Raw genomic sequence first — 19,743 nt, 5'->3', positions numbered from 1 at the left:
CAAAACACGCCTATTCCATATTTGATAAGAGTAAAAATAAATCCGAGAAGTATTATACTCCTTCGTTCCATGATGTCTCAACTTTCTCTAAATTTAGTTTTCTCTATCTATCTATCTATCTACTTTTTTTTTTGAGAAAAATCTAAATGTTAAGAGCAACTATGTTGGGCTTTTCAGTCTTTGGGCCGGGCTTGAGGCAGTTAACTAAAGCCCGACCCAGCCCGGACTTCCGGCTGCCCATGCCCAGCCGCGCAAGGGTCTGATTCGTTCTCTCTCTCTATCCATCTCCCCACGCTCCCTCTCCGTGTCTTCCCCAACGACGGCGGCGGGGGCGGCGACAGAGCTCCAGCTTCTACCAAGGTGAGTCTCCTCCACCAATTCCCCCAGACTCTCTTCATTAGCCGGGGACATCGCTGTCGTCGCTTCTCGCCGCCGGCCGCCGGTCCGACCGCTAGGGTTAGGTCGGGGGAAGGAGATGAACAGGACTGAGGCAGAGAGCGCGATTGGGGGAAAATTCGCGACAGATGGGTAGAGGACTCACCTCCGCGGGGGTCTGTTCACCCCTGCTCTAGGCATCGATTGGAGCTGTTCGGTCGTTGCAGCAGCCGTAGGCCTCACCGCCTCAGAGAGATATTAATATATAGTAGTTAGAATGGTGAAACCAGGGCGGAGCTGAAAATGAAGCAAGCAGGATGCTAACTTATAACAAGTGACGAATTTTGTATAGCTTGTAAAAAGTTCACTACCGTAAAATGCGCTACCCCTAAGAAAAATGCTAATGGATAATTGAAAATAGGCAAATTGACATGATAGATTTCTCCATATCTAGACATATAAAATGGTGTCATGTTGTCATGTCTCTGTGTTGCACTGCGATTTGGATAATATGTCCCCCACCTTACTGAGTGATAGAATCATGGAACAGATTCTAATTGGAATAAAAAGTTACTAGTTTAGTTGCATATATGAAAAATTATCCACATTAAACTCTGTAGATCACAAATTTATTCATCTGGGGATGTGGAGTAGAGGTTGGAGCAGCTGATCGACCGTGACGCCAGAGGCGCGGCCAGGGCGCCGTGGAGAATTGTTGTCGCTTAGGTGTCGTGACTCGTGAGGCCTGCAGATTTAGGACTAGGTTTATGTGGAGACAGAGAAGAAGAGCGAGTCACATAGCGGCCGGCGGCAACAACGCGTGATGATGTGTGATCCTGCCAGAATTTTGCGTTGGGGCAATAGCTTCATTCATTGTGTCAATGGTACGCGCGCGCTGCACCAGAGCTAGACTACCAATACGGTAATACCTGCTCATGTATGCAGCTCAGCTGGACCGGTGCTACAGCCCGGGTAGCACCAGGTCTAGCTCCCCCCCTTGGCGAACCCAAATTTTCCGTATGAAAAACATACGAACCCTGGTAGCTCTCATGTTGCAGGTATCAGTACGTAATATTTGAGTTTGACTAGTGTAGTAGCCGAACGGGTAGCTTGTGTGAGGATAGCGGGAAATGTTTCTTCAGACAAAGTATGTTCCTTGCCACAATAATGTTTTGTAGCACTTGGGAAAGCATTGGTAGTCTGGTGTTGTAGTTCATGTGATCCTCCAGTTCGTCACAGGGTTCCATCTTTGTTATGTGATCTAGGGTCTTTGATAGCAATTGATGAGTCTGGCAAATTAGCATCCTTTCCTGCTAATACTTAGTGTAATTCAGCCGACCCACAACTCCACAAGGTGCTGATTGGAAACCTGTAGTTCTTTCACTCATAAGCAACCTGTAGCACATCCATGATCTTGCCCTGGAAAATCCGGTGATTACTCTCTACCATACGTTCCACAGGATGTACATGCGTAAAATTCTTTATCTTGTTACCTGCTGGGTTTCAAAGTCTAGTGAACACATATTTGCATGATCCAAAGTAAGTTCAATTCGAGGCACAAATTTGCAATTTAAAATCTTCTTTACCTTTTTTATACTTTCTCAATAAAAGGGGATCATCTTGTACGTCACTCAATTCAAAATCTGCTAGATGCCTTCGGATGTGTAATGTTTTTCTGCATCATGTTCACTGGAAAACAGAGCTTTAATGGTATTTTATCCACTTTCTTTTAGCAGTTTTAAGGCAAACACATGTCCAGGGCACGCAATGCTCTAGTCGTCACTGGCCTGGTGATCTTTGCTGGTTCTGGCCTAGCATTTCCCTTCTATTTTGTGTAAGTGAATTATTTGTTCGTCTTTCTAGTAACTGCTGCCCAAGTGTTGTGTGTTAATCTTTCTTTGTGTACCCTTTTTTCCCCAGGAAATCAAAGAACAGGCCTATTATTGATTCATCGAAGCCTCTGCCACCGCAGGCTACTTTCCGAGGACCCTATGTGAATACTGGTTCGCGCGACATAGGGCCTGATCATACCGAGTATCCCAAGAAATGATACCCCCTCTTGTTTTTTCTCTTCTTTTTGCCATGGATAGAAAACAAGTGGAATGCTGATTTATTAGTCAGATTATTATCGGCTTATGGTATTGGGCTGGATGGCGATGCAATTGCAGTGGTAGATTGGTTTCAGTTTCAGGTGATATGTGCAGAATGCATCTATATGTAGCCCCTCGTGGGTTGTAAGCGTTTTGATCGTTTGTGCTCCAGTGGCCATTCTGCTTTTTGACGCAATAAAATGTTTCGAGTGTATGTCACTAACATGTGAACGTTCAAAATGTGCTTGCTAAGCGCAAATTATACTAACTAGGAGTTTCAGTACTTGGGTTATATTTATGCTTTTGGAGATTTCAATCGGTGGCAGTGGTTTTCCCACCTGATTCTTCTTCTTGCTCTTACTTATTGCTGCCTACCCCATGGTTATGCTATAAGGGCATGTACAATGGTGATGACTCAGCTGTCTGTAAGAGATAGTTATGGGCATGTACAATGAAGAAGACTGTCTGTATAGTCTGTAGGCTTCTTACAGACAGCTTACACACCATTTTTACTGTTGTATGAAGGATGTCTATAATTTATACTCACATATAGCTATGACTAAAAATAGATAACTTACAGACAGATTATTGTATACACTATCTGTATCATTGTCTATAGATAACATGGAGTAGTATTACAGCATCCGTCTAAACCAATGTACATGTCCAGGTACGAGAAGCATAGATACATCTGTGGACAGCACAGCTTTTCTGCGAACCAAAATTTAGCATCAATTGGCGTTGCGGCACAAAGCATTGAGTTGAGTACTATGCATCAGTTCCTAATCTTCAGTTGTGGAGAACACAACTTGTCAGTTAACCAATGTTCAGATGATGATAGATGTGGATTGTAGCAAATTAACTGGGTGATGAGAAAATACTCCGATCTCTTTCACACGTTGTATGCGTACATGGCCACCTAGCTACCTGTTCAGAAAAAAAAAACGAGAGACAACAATGCGTACGCCACAGTCGCACTGGAATTTTCTTTTGCGTTGCCACCAAACTTGTTGGCCAGCATCTTCTCAGAGCAGCAACACACCCAGCTAAGCTGCTGCTATGTATGTTCAGGCGCTGCATGACAACACTCTGACTGAATCTTTGCAGGAACAGCACGCTCTTCTCCTAAAGTGCGACACGCAGGAAATCAAAGATCAGATTGCTGGTGCAGCAAAACATTGTCGCGAAGAGCCCAAGATAATTAGATAGACCGCTCCTACTGCCCCACTCATACAAACTGTTTGCGCATGTTTCCGCTTTTTCTTTCACTGAATCCGAGGACAGAAGCGAGTAGCTTGAGGTACTCACTCTGAAGTTCTGTTTTCCAAAACAGTGAGCTACATTCTACAGCGTGGTACAAATGCATTGGCTTTTTAACTGAAGCTAAGTGTTTACCGATTGGCAATAATGCTATGTTGTATATCTTCCATCTAAAGTACGAATTTATGTGTGCATCAGTTTTTGTTTCCTTTTCATAATACAGGGCTGTATAACAGTTAAATTCGTGACCACATGATTGTCATGCATACAGCACTTCTGTCTCGACCTTCAGAGTTGCGTATAACCCCTGATGCTAACACCACATATGAATTGTTCTATATGCCTTCCCAATTAAGCAATCCTGCTTGCTATGTACCTGCATCTGAGCTCGATATGCTCACTGTTTTGCAATGATCTGATGTAATCTCAGTTGACTTAACTGATTGCTAAATCTGTTAGGGCATATAACCATATTTATTCTGCAGCAGCAGTGTCTTGTCAACATCCTGATGCACCACACGACATGCGTGATTCACTTCTTACGTACTCTCTTGCAGAATTTAGCTCCATGGAACATTGCATGTAAGACCACACGAGGAACCGGATTCCGCAGCAGGGCACCCTCCCTATCAAGTGCAGCTTCCATTCTAGGAAAGAGAAAGGCTTCAGTCTTGGGATCTGAATCTTTTGCTCCACTTTGTGAGGAGCTGCTCTATATCTGCATCCATTCTTGTTCCTCTACCTCCCCACACTAACATATGAGCAAGATCCGTAATCGACGATCCATCTACCTCATGCACTGCTTTGAAACCCATCCTTGTGTAGAACTTAACAAGCTGAGAACAAGAAATGCAGTAATTAAAAACTCCAAATGAATATTTTCCTCAATTTAAAACACTATTTAGAAACAAATAAAAATGTAAAATTTGGTTTCCGTCACACTAAGCAAAGGTCCATTATTGTAAACAACGATCCCCGTCTTTTTCCACCTCTCATTTGTTGATCCACACGAACAGGTTTGTGTCTAACTCATATACTGTAGTAAGAGTAAGTAGAATTGTAGAAATGTAAATATTACTCGTACGTGACTATAGCTGACTAGCTGAGTGTCCACTAGTCGTTTTTGCAGCTATCAGCATGCAGTTGCCCAGACTTGGGATTCATTAACCATTGATGTATCCAATTAAGCAGCAGCCACAACACTATGTTTTCTTTTTTGAGCCACGCACGCATACGGCATACCTTGCGGTGGTAGAGCGGCGAATCGTTGATGGCGAGCAGCTCGGCGCGCACGCAGCCGGCGTCGAAGCCGTGGCGCACGGCGACGGCGCCGAGGAAGAGGCCGAGGCCGAAGAGCGGGCGGTCGGGGACCGAGAGCGTGGCGCGCGACATGCGCATGGAGTCCAGGTGCAGCAGGGAGCCCCCGGGCCAAGGCAGGACGGCGCCCTCGGCGCGGCCCAGCTCCATGCCCGCCGCCGCCGCCTCCTTCTCGGGCCCGGCGCGGGTCGCCGTGACACGGAAGAAGGGGCCGAGCGTGCGCACGCTGACGCGCAGGCCCTGCGCGCGCGACGCCGCCATGATGTCGGCCATTGTCGGGAGGATATGAGTGGGACTGCCTGGCGTGGGCGGCGCGGCCATGGGAGGAGAGGAGGTGCAGCAGGAGGAGGCGGGAGTGGAGGGGAGGCTGGGCACGTCTCAGTCTCAGTTGAGGAGGATAACTGTCTCGCGGCATTCGTGCGTCGTCCTCTTGACCCCGATCGAGTGATTGGTCTGATGCCCAGTCATTTTGGCCTTTTTCACTCGAAAAACTGCAAACATAGCTTGGGTTACATTTAGCTCCTTCTTTTTTAGAAAGTCAAAAACGATATATTTAGAGTTTTATTATTTAAAAAAAACTAGATGTGGACAATGATGAACTCTACCAAAGTGCAAAATCTCAACTCGGAATATTTTATATTTTGGGCCATACAAAAATGAAAAAATCTAAAAAAAAATTCGAAGTGAAAAATTGCACTATGTAACTCTTCGGATCCTAACATTTGTCATTTTAACATGGCCTGGAATATAAGATATTTAGAGTTGAGATATTCCATATTGATAGAATACATCATTGTCTACATCTAAAAGAAAATTCATATTTTTTGAGACTTTTAAATACAATGCTATTTTAATTTCTTGGTCAAAAGACGAGCTACATGTAGCTCAAGCTCGCACCCTTTTTCACTCCCTCACGTACTTCTCCTTCTCGCTGATTCGGAGTCCCTTGACCTATTTATATTTTTGTTGAGAATTAAATTATTGAATCATTATGTGTATGGATGTAGAAGTTGACTTTGCACCCAAAAAGATTTACAATATGTTGGAAGCAAACACTCCTGACAAAGGTGGTCCATTTCCGCTCGCCCGTGCGTCCACCCCTCCTTCCCTAGCCCGCACATTTTTCCCTTCCTCCGCATGTTCTCCTCCCTTCCCCCACCGGTGATCGAGCCCTCCACCACCAAGCTCACACCCTCTACACATCACCTCTTCACCTCCATTAAGCTAGAGCTCAAGCGCAACCATGCCCATGGTGGAGCTTCAAATATGATATCTCCAAACCCAAGATATGCCCATGGTTTTTTTGTAACATCTTCCTGAATTATTTTTTCCTGGGGCAACCACATTTTTTTTTTCAAAATTTTACACAACTATTATGCACGATTGTAACATCCTTCTCAAAATTGTTGCGCGCAATTGCTGTAAAACCACCGATTTGTTGCATTACTATTTCCAAATATTGTAAAACTTTTTGCATTTTTATAACACATTTTGAAGAATGTTTCAACCATTTGTTTCCAAAGTATTTTGCTATAGGTTGATGGAAGTATTTTACGAGTGACAGACGAATCAGAACCGCATTATTTGCCTCATCTCCGTGCCGCCCACCGCATCCCTCAACTGCAGAGTGCTGAAGCCCGCCGTCACCTCGCCCCACCACCCTGATGCGAAGCCATGCGTGCCCTCCCCTGCCCTCCGCCTTTGGCGAGAGGGGTGCCGCCACCGCCGCCAGCGAGAGCAGCGGCAGCGGCCAGGCGGGTCCGGTGAGGAGCGGCCTAGAGGCGGCGACGCAAATCCTCCAGGATCGCCCGGGCGGGGGCGACCCGAGAGGTTAGGGGGAGGTTCCCTAATAATGACATCTTTTAGTGCCACCTGTCAAGAAACCTCTAGTTTCAGCCTCGCATGCCCAGGAACATCAACAACATGACTGGTCTTGCTTTTCCTTTCTGCGGGGAGAGTATGGAAAAGTCAACTAAAAAGTCTTACAGACAACAAATGCATATATATCTATATAAAGAATGATGTCGTTTAATTAAAGATTTAAAGGTAGTTGGGCTCGTTGGTGAACATTGATGTAGCGGTGAAGTTTTTTATTAGGTAGTAGTACTCCACTTATTTGTGTACGCTAACATAGTCCATACTACTACTACGTACATGTGAAGTTGGTGTTACATTATCACGTATAAATAGCTACTTTCTCTACGCAACATGATCAGAAACTTGGAAAACAAATTGTAAGAAGAGATAGAAGTAGAAGAGTATAGGTGACGGGGAGAATAGAAGGCTTCTGAGTATTGGAGTATTTGACTGTTAGTAGTGGGATCTACTAGTAGGAATGAGATGCATCAGAAATTTTAGTTGACGCATGAAGCGTACTCAGAGCCTGCTCATCCAGCATCTCTATGCCGGGAACAGCTCAGCTAGTATTCACCGTGACTTCTGTAGCGTTCATTGATTTGTAGCCCAAACAATGGAGAACCATGCATCCAAAAGCCAAAGAAATTCTCTCAGTTGCCTGGTTAGCTCATCCCAATTTGGCTAAACAATAGTTGCATTGAGTTTATTAGCAGCTCGTTGAGCCGAGTAGATAGAAGTAAGTAATGACATGACACTTGCGTCGTGTCCAAATCACAAAAAACATTGTTAATGTGCATTTGCCTTCAATGAATTTAGAACAAGTAGAAACCCGTGAAAAAGTTAGTATCATTCATGACATATGCAGAAAGGACGAAATGTATTTTGCATCGCAGGTTATGTACCTTACCTGCCGGGAGGGGGGGGGGAGGATATGTCAGTTTATAAGTTTTGCACCCTACCCATTTCTAGGTTGCCAAAATTTAAGAATCATTTTTTACCTGGCTTCATTGTCATCTTCATCGACATGTCGTTCATTGACAATTGCTCGCCGCAGCGAATGTCTCTATCGAGATCCTAAATATGACCATCAGAAACTACATCGTATTTAGCGACCATATAAGGAGGTCGGGTAGTTGAAGAAGACGGTGTTCGACCACAAACGCAGTAAGCGCTACAACCACTTCATTGACCTTAGGGAGATGGAGGCGGTTACTGGCGATATGAAGAGTAGCTACACAACAACGTTCAAACATATTATTAGCTCAATGTATCCATCGACCATCATTTGTTGCAATGCATTTTTTCTCGGTGCATCGCACGGGTACTTTTACTAGTAATCCTAACGGAGGAGTACTTTTTACGACGATTTTCTTAACTCTGACCAAGTTTTACTGCATTCACTCCGACAGAGCGACGAGGAAGAGGAAGGGGAGCAACAGTAGCAGAGCTAGCTCGGTCGAACCAATGGTGAATCGCCGTCGTCGCCGCTCCGATCCCTAGCCCCACCCCGCCATGACCCACCGCCATGGCGGCATCACCTCTGCATCCGCCGTCGCCCCTCCCTAGGGTGCGCCTCGAAGACGTGGCGCCCCACGATGGCGCCGCTGCCCCGGCCTACGCGCACGCCGTGGGCGCCCTGGACGCCTCGCTCGCCCTCCGCGGCGCCGCCGTGCTCGAACTCCCCGCCGCCGACGCTGCCGTTGTTCGCTGCGCCCTCGAGTCCGCCCGCGCCTTCTTCCGCGGCCGCCCCGCCGCCTACCTCTACCGCGCCGGGAGGTACAAACTGACACCGTATGCCAAACCTGCTTCGATTTGACTGGAATAGCGTGTGCGAGCACGATCCGTCAGTACCATCTCGCGTTTATGTCAGATTCCAGTTTGGTTCGGTGCTGGTGTGTGAAACGAAATGGCAACATAGACATCCAATTAGCATGTACTAGGTGGTGAACGTCTTTAGTATTCTTCGCGAAATTCACATATCCCCGTTGTTTCCTCTGTATGATGATAGGCTATCTCTCTCTGATAGATGGCAGGTTTACTTAGTCGCGGTGAACTGTCAGATTGTGCTTTGTGCATGATATTGTCCTTGTTTGATTGTTGTACATAAAGGACCATCAGATGCACGCTAGTTAGCTCAACACTTCACATATGTTCTTTGCTTCTCTGTCTGTTAGAGAATATATCGTGTCTACTCCTATAGTTTCCGGTGTGTTTCCATTACTCTACTCTATGTCAGGACTTTGGAGGATGGAGAGCTATCCCCTGCCTGCATGGCTGATGCTTTCAGATGTTTGGGAAAGGCAGCTCGCGCCGCTCTGAGTGCAATAGCGCGGCATCTCCGCTTGCGTACAGAGTACAATTCTCACCCTTGTTGAATTTCTTTTACTTATAATAGCCTCTTTCTTACATCTTCAAAATTTTACTTGCTAATGATCATGCTCTGTTATCCAGTGTATTTAACCATTTGCTCGATGATGCCCCGTTGCCTGTTAACGAGGTCTCGTCGTCAGAGTTGCTGGTGGCATATTCTCACGAGCAGCTCCAAAGTGCACATGCACTCAAGGGATGTCTCAGGTCCTTAATGCCTGTAGTTGATAGGGGTTTTGTGACTCTGGTTGCTTCAGATCATCCCGGAATCGAGGTAAAATAATTCTTCTCTGTTCACCATTTAACTATGGATGCAGCGATGGAGCAATCGAGTCTTGGTCACCTCACTTTTGGTCAAATGTTGTGCTGGTTTCTCAGTCTCCTATTGTTTACTTCATGTTTTCTTCTTTTGCAGCAATTGGTTTCAGTCTTATTCTGTGATGTTGGTACTGTTTGTCTGTCAAGTTATATTTGTTTAGCGGTTTCTTTGGTAGGTATGTGACCCAAATAATGGCCACTGGTACCTAGCAGATGGGGGTTCAGGCCCAAGTGATCTGTTGCTTCTGACTGGAAGAGCCCTAAGTCATGTTACTGCTGGTCTTCGCCCAATTTCCCAGTACAGGGCCACTAATGAGAATAGGTCAGAGTTATGCAGTGCTGGACTGTCTCACCATCTCATTTCATATACATTTTTTTCCTTGGTTATATTCCTTGTGCTCTTGTATGCATGCATTTGTGATCTTACCACGGTTTCCTTCTTGTAGGGCATCACTCACCTTTAGGCTAATGCCTCATGCCAACGCTATATTGGATTGCTCTCCAATTTTAGCTGCTGGCCATTGCATACGACAGATATACCAACCCGTACCTGCAAGCCAATTTATGGATGATTCTTGTGCTGAAGTGCATGTTGTTTCCAGTCACTTGGAAGAACCTTTGGTAAGTATACGTTCAAAGCTACATAGTTACAGTAGCACGCATGTCATACGTATTCAGTCATACAGTGATACATGAGAGCTGCCACAGAACTCTCCAATAGTAGGAAAGGATCACACTGTGAAAGACTGGTTGTTCTGTGAATTTGGTTATCTGTCCACCAGAATCTTATTGCTCATATTTAGTCAATTTTGATTGCAGGAATCTCAGGGCAACTGTGTTAGTGATCCATCACTCAGAAGTGTCCTCTCAGACCCTTTGTCGTAAGTTGTTCCTTGTGAGATGTAGCTGTTAATCACGAATTTGACCACTGGTTTTTTCTGCATGAGTCCTTCTACATATGCTATTTTGAACAAGTTTTATCTCAAGTTTCATGGGAGCAAGGGAGGGTTGAAATTACTGAAAATGAATGCATATAGGGTTCAGTTTCTCCTGTCCAAACTAATTTTACATTACATATGATCTCATTATTCGTCGTATATGTGCATCACAGTCGTGGGTGTCATTGATTATTGCAGTGGTTGATTTATCTTCTGTTTCTTTTCAGCGGAGCTTTTCTTGAAGATGCGATGGTCCTCCAATGTGGGCACTCATTTGGTGGCCTCATGCTGAAGAAAGCCATTGAAATGGTATGCTTTGAAATTTCTATTCAGCCTTTCTGATAGTTATCCATGTTCTGGTTGTAAATTTGAGAATACAGGTCACTTTTTTTCTGCAAATTGCAGCCCTTCATTAAGCTCTGGTAGCCACAACTGAAGTTAACAGTTATACTTAGTGCTTATGCAGTTATGCTGGTACTGTTTGTCGAAATTAAAATTATCTTATTTAATGGAGGCCGAGAGCCATAGTTATCCGATAATCCATCTATCGTACCTTACTGAGAATAATAGTGCCATCTCCAGGAACCTTCTTGCAGCAAAGGCATATTTTAGTATATAAGCCTTTAAGTATTACATTTTTTTTCTATCTGCTTCAAGCTCCAGTCTATTGGGCTGTCACTAACTAAGAAATTGCTTCTTTTCTTGCCATAATCAGGCTAGATGCACGATCTGCAACAGAGAAGTTGATTCGACATCCTTGTTTCCAAATTTTGGTACGTGACTATTATATAATTATCTTCCTCGAAACAGGCATTTGATATGTTTCATCTGCTCACTTACGGTTGGTAGTATTTGGACACAAAAACAGCTTTGAGAGCAGTAGCCACAGTGGTGAAGATGGAAGATGACAGGAGGCTCTTTCACAACGCCGCTCTTCGGAAACGCAGAAAAGACGTGACCGAGCACGCGGATGTGCCGAGGCGTACTGGGAGTAGCAGCAGAGTACACATCTATAACTCTTCGATCATAGGTCTACTGATTTACAGTCTTGCATGCTGACTTGATAGAGTTTTGTTTTGTCAGGACGACGTCGAGCATGTTCTGGACGCTGAGAGCCCAGCAGCAGTCAAGGGAGTGCAGTACCCATTTGCGGTGGGCGAGAGAGTCCTGATCATGGTACACATCTGGAACACATTGCTTTTCTGAGAGTAGTAGAATGTTGTGGGCAAGGGCTGTGGTCTGATTATCGAACGCCCTGTAGGGAAACAAAAGGACACCCGAGAAATTCATCGGAAAGGAGGCGGTCATCACCTTGCAGTGTTTGAATGGCTGGTAAGTGCATCTGACTCTTTTTTCTGCAGAAGTAGAACCTGTCTGTCGTCTGTGCATATGGCTTAAAACCTGTTTGGACCATGCAGGTATCTTGTGAAGGCATTGGACAGCGGAGAGAGCACGCGGCTGCAGTACCGGTCCCTGAGGAAATTGCTGGAGCCGCAGACGCTGGCGAGGATGCAGGGGCTGGTGTCTCTACGAGACTAGAGACTGACGGCAAAAGTTCAGAATGACATATACCATGGATGAACCATAGCTAGCCATCATCCAAGGTCGATCAGGTAGGAGGAATAGGAAATGCAGCATTCTACTCTAGCTAACAGGCGTGATTGGATCATGAGGCTGTAAAACAAAGAGACTCGGCTTGCCTTGCCTCTGTTCTTTCTTCAGGGAGCCTGTAAAGGGGGGATCAAGGCTGTCTCGATTGACTGGCGGTGCAGCCAATCCGATAAGCAAGTAACCATAACATCGATTGCTGTGACCTGCCTCTGTGTTCATGGGAGGTGGTGAAAATGAATCTGTTCAGACTAGCAGAAGTGCAGTCAAGTCAAAGAGCTCCGCAAAAAAGACAAATTGGAGAACTTTTTGGGAGATTCTAAAGTTGCACTGTTCATGGTCCCTGATCTGCATTTTTTGTCGTTTTTGCTGAGAATAGAATATATGGTTTTTCGTATTGAAAATTCACACACAGGTAGAACAAATCTTCTGGTATTTCTTTTATTTTTTTTGGAGCTTTAAATTTGATTTTTTTCCAGGTTTTCAAAATGACACGTCCTTTGCTCGTTTCTTGTGTGTGAATGGCGTCAGTCACTACCTCCGTATCAGTCACGAACTAGCCAGAGACTGCAAAATCAGAGAGCTCACCGCAGCTCAGCTCAGTCTCACAGGTAGCTGCACCTACGGCGACGGAAGAGATCACCCGGCGCTGTGTCGCTCCACCGCCATGGCGTCCAGGTGTGACCATTGTGAAGCAAAAGAACAGAGCACACCAGCTCTAGGAGCGACCGTAACACATAAACCCGAACTTCTGGAACACAAATTCCAGATATAGCCAAAATGAGCTGCAGTGTAGCATCGACTCAGTGTAAACAGGTATACCATCTATCTGTTTAAATTGACGAAGCAATTACCAGGGTTTGAGCAGTTACATTTACGAGTCCTTGCAAAGTAGAAAGCTCGAAGGACACCAAAAGAAATAAGACTATTCATTTTGGCCAGTGTAGGATGGGCCAAATAACTGGACGAAGGGAACACCTGCGAACATGGTTGTACGAGCAAGAAGGCGATCCACAGGAGCATCTGCTGATGTGCTTCGCAATGGCACAATGTATAGATCTTGGTTCAAAGAGAAAGATGGGGTAACAAAGCTTCAAGGTGCATATATATGTACATATGAATGACTGTGTGATGGATTTTCACAAGAACCAGCATGTAGTATATACTTTGATGAGTTTGTGGTTGCCTACAAACTGACTGACTAGTTGTGATGTGTGAATGAATCACTCCTCGAGTATAGTACAGTATGAAGCATGAACATTTCTCCTTCATTTCGGTAGATTGCCTCTTAATATTGCTTGAACATGATATGATCAATGTTGCTTTCCCTTTGAAAGGTACCCAAAGAAACAACAAAACAAGCTTGAGCAACAATAAGACCAATATCAGTGATGAATCACCAGATGCATAAAGCTACTAGATGCTGCAAGCTGAGCAGAGCATAATGTGGCTCCAACTGTGGCAATGTCGAAGCCTGAACAAGGATAAATAGAGTGGCTGCAAAGCGCACCATCACAATAAAAGCAACTGGCATGCTTCGAACACAAAAGAACTGTGCAGATCTTACATATTAGAATACGACAAATTCAGCTTGCTTACAACATTTCCTACTTAAATATGTCTAATGCCGTTCATAGCAAAGGGGATGATGGCTAGTTCCTAAGAATAATACCAAGATCCATCATATATCAGACATTTTGTAGCACGATCATGTCCATCCTCCAATTCTCCTCGAAGGCATCATAAGCATGGCATCCATAACCATATCCATGGTCCAAAAGCAAAACCAGTTCCTCCCTGCAGATTTATCTAGTTAAAACTTTAAACTACAAGCAGCTCACGTAGATTCAGTAGAAAATTAACTTTCCATAGTTATACAGTAAGGACCTAGTATCTATGCGGATTTGATAACACGGTGTAGTTTGATACAAAAGACACGCATGCAGCTCATTCATGCTTCAAAATAGTCACATGGCCATCTTATTACAGCTAAGAGGCAGTATACACAAAAAAGAAGCAGGCACATGAGATGTGAAAAATTAATTAAAGCATTTCGAAGATGTGAACAGCCCTGGAACATTAACTGCTGCGCACATTATGCAAATTTGGAATGTCTTTCCAGCCATGAAAATAAATTTACTTTACTTGGCTCGTCACAAGGCAATTATTGAATATGAAACAAATCATGGCAACCTTCCCTGGTTTGGTAAGTTCTCACAGTAGCATAGAAGAATTATTACTTTGTAGATTAATTAAAAATTAGGACAGCAAACATAACCAAAACAGACTTACCACTTCATAAACTCGGGTTTGACAATGATGGAGGGAAGCCAAAGTACCAGTGGACATATTCATAATGGAAGAATTGCCTCCTCCTACTACACACCTTTGTAAGTTCAGAAGTCCTGACATCCAGCGAAAAATAATCTACATCCCAGTCAGTCATCGACAACCACACCGGGGAGTTTTTATCAATGTCCAGCTGATCTTCTGTAGTGGCTCCAAGAAATAAGAATCCCTCAGCTGCGCCTAAGGTGAAATAGTCATACTGGCCGGGCAACGGGATGATATTCTCGAGCTGCCATTCCTCAGAAGCTTCACGGTTATTTTGCTGACTGGTATGGTAGAGATCAAACGAGCCATTTGGGTTGTGATCGCCAACAAGAGAAAACATCTCAAGGGCTCCTTCTCTACCCACCACAATGCGAGGTAGGCTTCTGGTCTGGCCAGGCCGCTTTCTACATGGCATATCGTTTCTGGCGAGAACTTCATCGGACTGGCCAGGCAGAAGCCTGAGCTGCATATGATAGCCAGTGCGATCGCTGATAGTGGAGAACTCCATTGTTCGCGTGTCCAGCATGAGCAACTTGTCCATCCAAGGCGACGCCGAGTAGAGGCATCCGTGCACGTTGTCGAAACAAGACAAGCCATGGCATCCTAACCAGGATAAGTTGCGGGTGTCATAAGGGCGGGTCGTGCCCAAAGAGCTCCAGCTGGGGGATGCAGCTATACACCATTGCCCCGTGAGGGACGAGAAGACAAACGCGACCAGGTTGGTTTCATAGGCACCAAAGCATATCACCTTGAACGACATCTCATCCTCATCATCGAGAGTGGGAGCGAGGATGGGCACAATATCATGAGGGCGCTCTTTCCGGTCACCTGCCAGGTCCTCAGGTATGGGCGGAAGCAGCAGGTGGCGCCGGAATAGTGGATCGCACACCGCGAGGTTGCTGAATTTTTTCCAAACTGGGCTGTCCACCTCGAGAAGGACGCGGCCATCGCGGACGTCGCACGGCATCCAGCGCCCCTTGCTGGGCTTGGGGACGAAGGAGTAGGTGAAATCGGCGGCGTCGGCAAGGGCACGAGCAAGCGGGGCGGAGGGGTGAGGCGCCTGGGCGGGGTGGAATCCATCTTTGTCGGCGAAACCGAGGAGCGGCGGCGGGTGGCGTTTGCGGAAGCGGCGGAGGAAGGAGCGCTCGGTGATGATGCGGCGGAAACGGGGACAGGCGATTGACGCGCGGGCGAGCGCGGCCGGGGTGGGCAAGCGAAGGAAGATCTCCTCCAGGATCTCGTCGACGAAATGCGGCGCCGGCGCCGGCGTGGGCATGGCGGCGGGTGGGGGAATGGGGATGGGCGGCTAGGGTTTGTGGCGGAGTGAGTGAGTCAGTGAGTGTGTGTTTGAAGCTGGGGTGCGATGGGGAAGAGGGGCGGTACATCAGCCGAACCTGGCCCAAACTTGCCAGCAAACTAGCGCCTCCTCCAAACCGTCTCCCAAAACGATTTGTTCCTAGCCGTGTCCCTCAAAACAGCTTTTTATTCGGCGCGGTTCGATACGGTGTCCGATACCTTGAGTCCGTCCCCGCCCCATAGAAGACACTCCGGGTACGCCGGACACAACGAAAATCGAGGTGGCGTGGCAAGATCGACGCGTCAGCGGTTCGGAAGTCTAAAACCCCGTCGCCTACCTTTGGTCAAGCGACGTTAATAGCGTCTCAGTTTTTCTAGGCGACGCACAGACACGTCTCGTCGTGCATGGCCGCGTGGCCGTCCGCGCCGACATTATTGCGTGCAACCACCCGCTGCCGCTTCACCTGCCGCCGATGTACATTAAGAGGCTTTGCGGTTCATCCCAATCTCTCGTCGCTCCCAAATCTTCTCCTCGCCGCCCCTAAATCTTCTCCTCGTTGTTCCAAGCAATGTCGTCGTCCTCCCGCAAGATCACCGCGGCGAACGGCTTCGTCCGCGGCAGCCTCACCGTGAGGGAGGCGTGGGCGCTGTACCACGCGGGATATCCCGTCCCGCTGGACATGCGCCTGCCAAGCAGCGGCGGCTGGAAGATGGTCGTGAACGACATAGGCAACCCGCCGCCGACGCCTGGCACGGAGCGCTGGAAGGGCCCCATCAGGGCCCGACGGGCTGCACTCGACGCCGAGGAGCGGGTCGATCCGACCTGTGCAGCCAAAAACAACGATGCCTGGTGGGGCACCTACTTCCAGGCGAAGTACGACATGGAGATGCACAACACCACCGGCCTCGCCGGCGGGCCGAACAGCTGGAACAGGGACGGGCGCACCCTGTTCTGGGCGTTCCGGGGCGCACCCTGCAGAACATCATCGGCGGCATCCACAACGTCGCTCCAAGGTTGGAGGCGTTGTCCTCACTGCCACGGTCTCCCGCAGCGCAATGGCACCCGAGGAGGACGTACTCGTCCTCCTCCAACTCTTCCTCCTCAGGATCGGCCCGATCGACGCCGTCCTCGTCGTACCACTCCGCGCCCTACACCGTCCCCAAACGCGTGGTGAAGGAGGAGGCTCGTGGCGACGCCCGTCAATCCGAGGCGCGGCGGCAGCCGATGGCAGTGATACGTCTCAAACGTATCTATAATTTCTTATGTTCAATGCTAGTTATATGACAATACTCACATGTTTTATATACACTTTACATCATTTTGATGCATTTTCCGGCACTAACCTATTAACAAGATGCCGAAGCGCCGGCTCTCGTTTTCTCGCTTTTTGGTTTTAGAAATCCTACACAGGAAATATTCTCAGAATTGGACGAAACAAAAGCCCACGGTCCTATTTTCCACGGAGCCTTCCAGAAGTACGAAGAGGAGACGAAGAGGGGCGACGAGGCGGCCACACCCTAGGGCGGTGCGGTGGGGCCCCTGGGCGCGCCACCCTATGGGGTGGGCCCCTCGAGCGCCTCCCGACTCTGCCCCTTCGCCTATTTATTCTCTCCGTCGCGAAAGCCCTAGTACCGAGAGGCACGATACGAAAAAAGTTCCAGAGACGCCGCCGCCGCCAATCCCATCTCGGGGGATTCAGGAGATCGCCTCCGGCACCCTGCCGGAGAGTGGAATCATCACCGGAGGACTCTACATCATCACGCCCGCCTCCGGATTGATGTGTGAGTAGTTCATCCTTGGACTATGGGTCCATAGCAGTAGCTAGATGATTGTCTTCTCCTATTGTGCTATCATGTTTAGATCTTGTGAGCTGCCTATCATGATCAAGATCGTCTATTTGTAATGCTACATGTTGTGTTTGTTGGGATCCGATGAATATGGAATACTATGTCAAGTTGATTAATTGATCTATCATATATGTGTTGTTTATGATCTTGCATGCTCTCCGTTGCTAGTAGAGGCTCTGGCCAAGTTGATACTTATGACTCCAAGAGGGAGTATTTATGCTCGATAGTGGGTTCATGCCTCCATTGAATCTGGGACAATGACAGAAAGTTCTAAGGTTGTGGATGTGTTGTTGCCACTAGGGATAAAACATCAATGCTTTGTCTAAGGATATTTGTGTTGATTACATTACGCACCATACTTAATGCAATTGTATGTTGTTTGCAACTTAATACTAGAAGGGGTGCGGATGCTAACCCGAAGGTGGACTTTTTAGGTATAGATGCATGCTGGATAGCGGTCTATGTTATTTGTCGTAATACCCTGAGTAAATCTCATAGTAGTCATCATGATATGTATGTGCATTGTTATGCCCTCTCTATTTGTCAATTGCCCAACTGTAATTTATTCACCCAATATGATATTTATCTTATTGGAGAGACACCACTAGTGAACTGTGGACCCCGGTCCATTCTTTTACATATGAAATACAATCTAGTGCAAACTCTGTTCTCTGTTGTTCTTCGCAAACAAACATCATTCTCTACACCATATGTTTAATCTTTTGTTTACAGCAAGCCGGTGAGATTGACAACCTCACTGTTAAGTTGGGGCAAAGTATTTTGATTATGTTGTGCAGGTTCCACGTTAGCGCCGGAATCCCTGGTGTTGCGCCGCACTACACTCCTCCACCAACAACCTTCACGTGGCCTTCATCTCCTACTGGTTCGATAACCTGGTTTCTTACAGAGGGAAAACTTGCTGCTGTACGCATCACACCTTCCTCTTTGGGTTCCCAATGGACATGTGCTTCACGCATTATCAAGCTCTTTTTCTGGCGCCGTTGCCGGGGAGATCAAGACACGCTGCAAGGGGAGTCTCCCACATCCAATCTCTTTACTTTGTTATTTGTCTTGCTTTACTTTATTTTATTTTCTGTTTTGTTTGCTTTCTTTATATCAAAAACACACAAAAAAAAAGTTACTTGCATTTACTTTATTTAATTCAGTTTACTTAGTTTATTTTTATTATTGCTAAAATGAGTAATCCTGAAGTTGAAGTTCGTTCGTTTAAGCAACAAGGGGGAGAAAGTTTTAAAGATGCTTGGTATAGAATTAGTGATGCTCATCATAGATGCACTAAGAAACACTCCACTATTATCCTCTTTAGGAACATTTATGTTGGTATCTCTAGCTGGAATAGATATGTTCTTGATACTCTTGCAGGATGTAATTTCCTAGGCACTCCTGCTTTAGAAGCTAGTTGCATTATTGGGAGTCTAGTTGGAATACCACTTTAATGAAGTTAAAATTGAAACCTCTCTTGAGGATGTCATGAAAAAGTTGGAGGCCATAGAGAAAAATCTTCCAAGTATTGAGACTAAATTGGGAATATTACTTGATAACATTGATAAACTTGATAAATCTCTAGGAGGAATTAATGAAAGAATTGCTATCTTAGAAACTTATGCTATCCATGATAATCAAACCCATAGGATTGGTGAACTTGAAAAAGCTATGGGGACCTTGGGTTCAACTTTTTCTTCACTTAAATTTAAGGAGAAAGCTTATGTGGAAAAGGAGCAAAAGTTCATGTATGTCTCTAAGGTGCCTAAGCCAAAGAATTATTATAAGCCTAAAATTGATAAAACCCTTAGTACCACTATGGGAAATTTAGATAATGGAGCATCTAAGGTACCTATTGTGGAAAGTTGTGTTCTTAAAGAGAATCATGATGTTTATGCTTCTTCTCTTCATGTTACTTGATTTTCACTTTCTGCGCCTAGCTGAAAGGCGTTAAAGAAAAGCGCTTATGGGAGACAACTCATTATTTTATTTCTGCAATTTTTGTTTTATATTTGTGTCTTGGAAGTTGTTACTACTGTAGCAACCTCTTCTTATCTTTATTTTATTGCATTGTTGTGCCAAGTAAAGTCTTTGATAGTAAGGTTGATACTAGATTTGGATTTCTGCGCAGA

The 19,743-nt window shown here is 46.0% G+C and overlaps 4 protein-coding genes and 1 long non-coding RNA gene across 7 annotated transcripts; 3 read left to right on the top strand and 2 right to left on the bottom strand.

Moving 5' to 3' along the window:
* Nucleotides 1–283: 283 nt before the first annotated feature.
* LOC124686037 lies at nt 284–2,688 on the top strand. Of its 2 annotated transcripts, none has more exons than XM_047220045.1 (3): nt 284–360; nt 2,112–2,209; nt 2,296–2,688. In XM_047220045.1, exons 2-3 carry the CDS (start codon nt 2,127–2,129, stop codon nt 2,423–2,425), a joined length of 213 nt encoding a protein of 70 aa, XP_047076001.1. In that variant the 5' UTR covers nt 284–360; nt 2,112–2,126; the 3' UTR covers nt 2,426–2,688. The 2 variants fall into 2 exon arrangements, with proteins under 2 accessions (XP_047076001.1, XP_047076002.1); XM_047220046.1 differs by having other exon boundaries at nt 338–360; nt 2,109–2,209.
* Nucleotides 2,689–3,885: 1,197 nt separating this feature from the next.
* On the bottom strand, nt 3,886–5,418 carry LOC124686036. Its single transcript, XM_047220044.1, has 2 exons — nt 4,968–5,418; nt 3,886–4,561 (listed from the first exon to the last, which is right to left on the bottom strand). The coding sequence occupies exons 1-2, from the start codon at nt 5,361–5,363 to the stop codon at nt 4,391–4,393; spliced, it is 567 nt and encodes a 188-aa protein (XP_047076000.1). The 5' UTR covers nt 5,364–5,418; the 3' UTR covers nt 3,886–4,390.
* A 2,905-nt stretch (nt 5,419–8,323) lies between these two features.
* LOC124686035 lies at nt 8,324–12,235 on the top strand. Of its 2 annotated transcripts, none has more exons than XM_047220043.1 (12): nt 8,324–8,675; nt 9,136–9,252; nt 9,351–9,540; nt 9,761–9,930; nt 10,031–10,205; nt 10,404–10,465; nt 10,750–10,831; nt 11,238–11,295; nt 11,391–11,524; nt 11,654–11,698; nt 11,784–11,854; nt 11,941–12,235. In XM_047220043.1, exons 1-12 carry the CDS (start codon nt 8,425–8,427, stop codon nt 12,059–12,061), a joined length of 1,476 nt encoding a protein of 491 aa, XP_047075999.1. In that variant the 5' UTR covers nt 8,324–8,424; the 3' UTR covers nt 12,062–12,235. The 2 variants fall into 2 exon arrangements, with proteins under 2 accessions (XP_047075999.1, XP_047075998.1); XM_047220042.1 differs by having other exon boundaries at nt 8,330–8,675; nt 9,761–9,906; nt 11,606–11,698.
* Nucleotides 12,236–12,268: 33 nt separating this feature from the next.
* Nucleotides 12,269–13,401, top strand: LOC124691367. Its single transcript, XR_006998927.1, has 3 exons — nt 12,269–12,545; nt 12,610–12,946; nt 13,073–13,401. It is a non-coding gene; the product is annotated as an uncharacterized LOC124691367 (long non-coding RNA).
* A 270-nt stretch (nt 13,402–13,671) lies between these two features.
* Nucleotides 13,672–15,740, bottom strand: LOC124689287. The gene is made up of 2 exons (XM_047222842.1): nt 14,423–15,740; nt 13,672–13,927 (listed from the first exon to the last, which is right to left on the bottom strand). The coding sequence occupies exon 1, from the start codon at nt 15,738–15,740 to the stop codon at nt 14,427–14,429; it is 1,314 nt and encodes a 437-aa protein (XP_047078798.1). The 3' UTR covers nt 13,672–13,927; nt 14,423–14,426.
* Nucleotides 15,741–19,743: the final 4,003 nt, after the last annotated feature.

This window comes from Lolium rigidum, chromosome 2, assembly GCF_022539505.1.
Source record: "Lolium rigidum isolate FL_2022 chromosome 2, APGP_CSIRO_Lrig_0.1, whole genome shotgun sequence".
Classification (NCBI taxonomy): domain Eukaryota; kingdom Viridiplantae; phylum Streptophyta; class Magnoliopsida; order Poales; family Poaceae; genus Lolium; species Lolium rigidum.
This window is presented reverse-complemented; position numbering and strand designations above follow the sequence as displayed.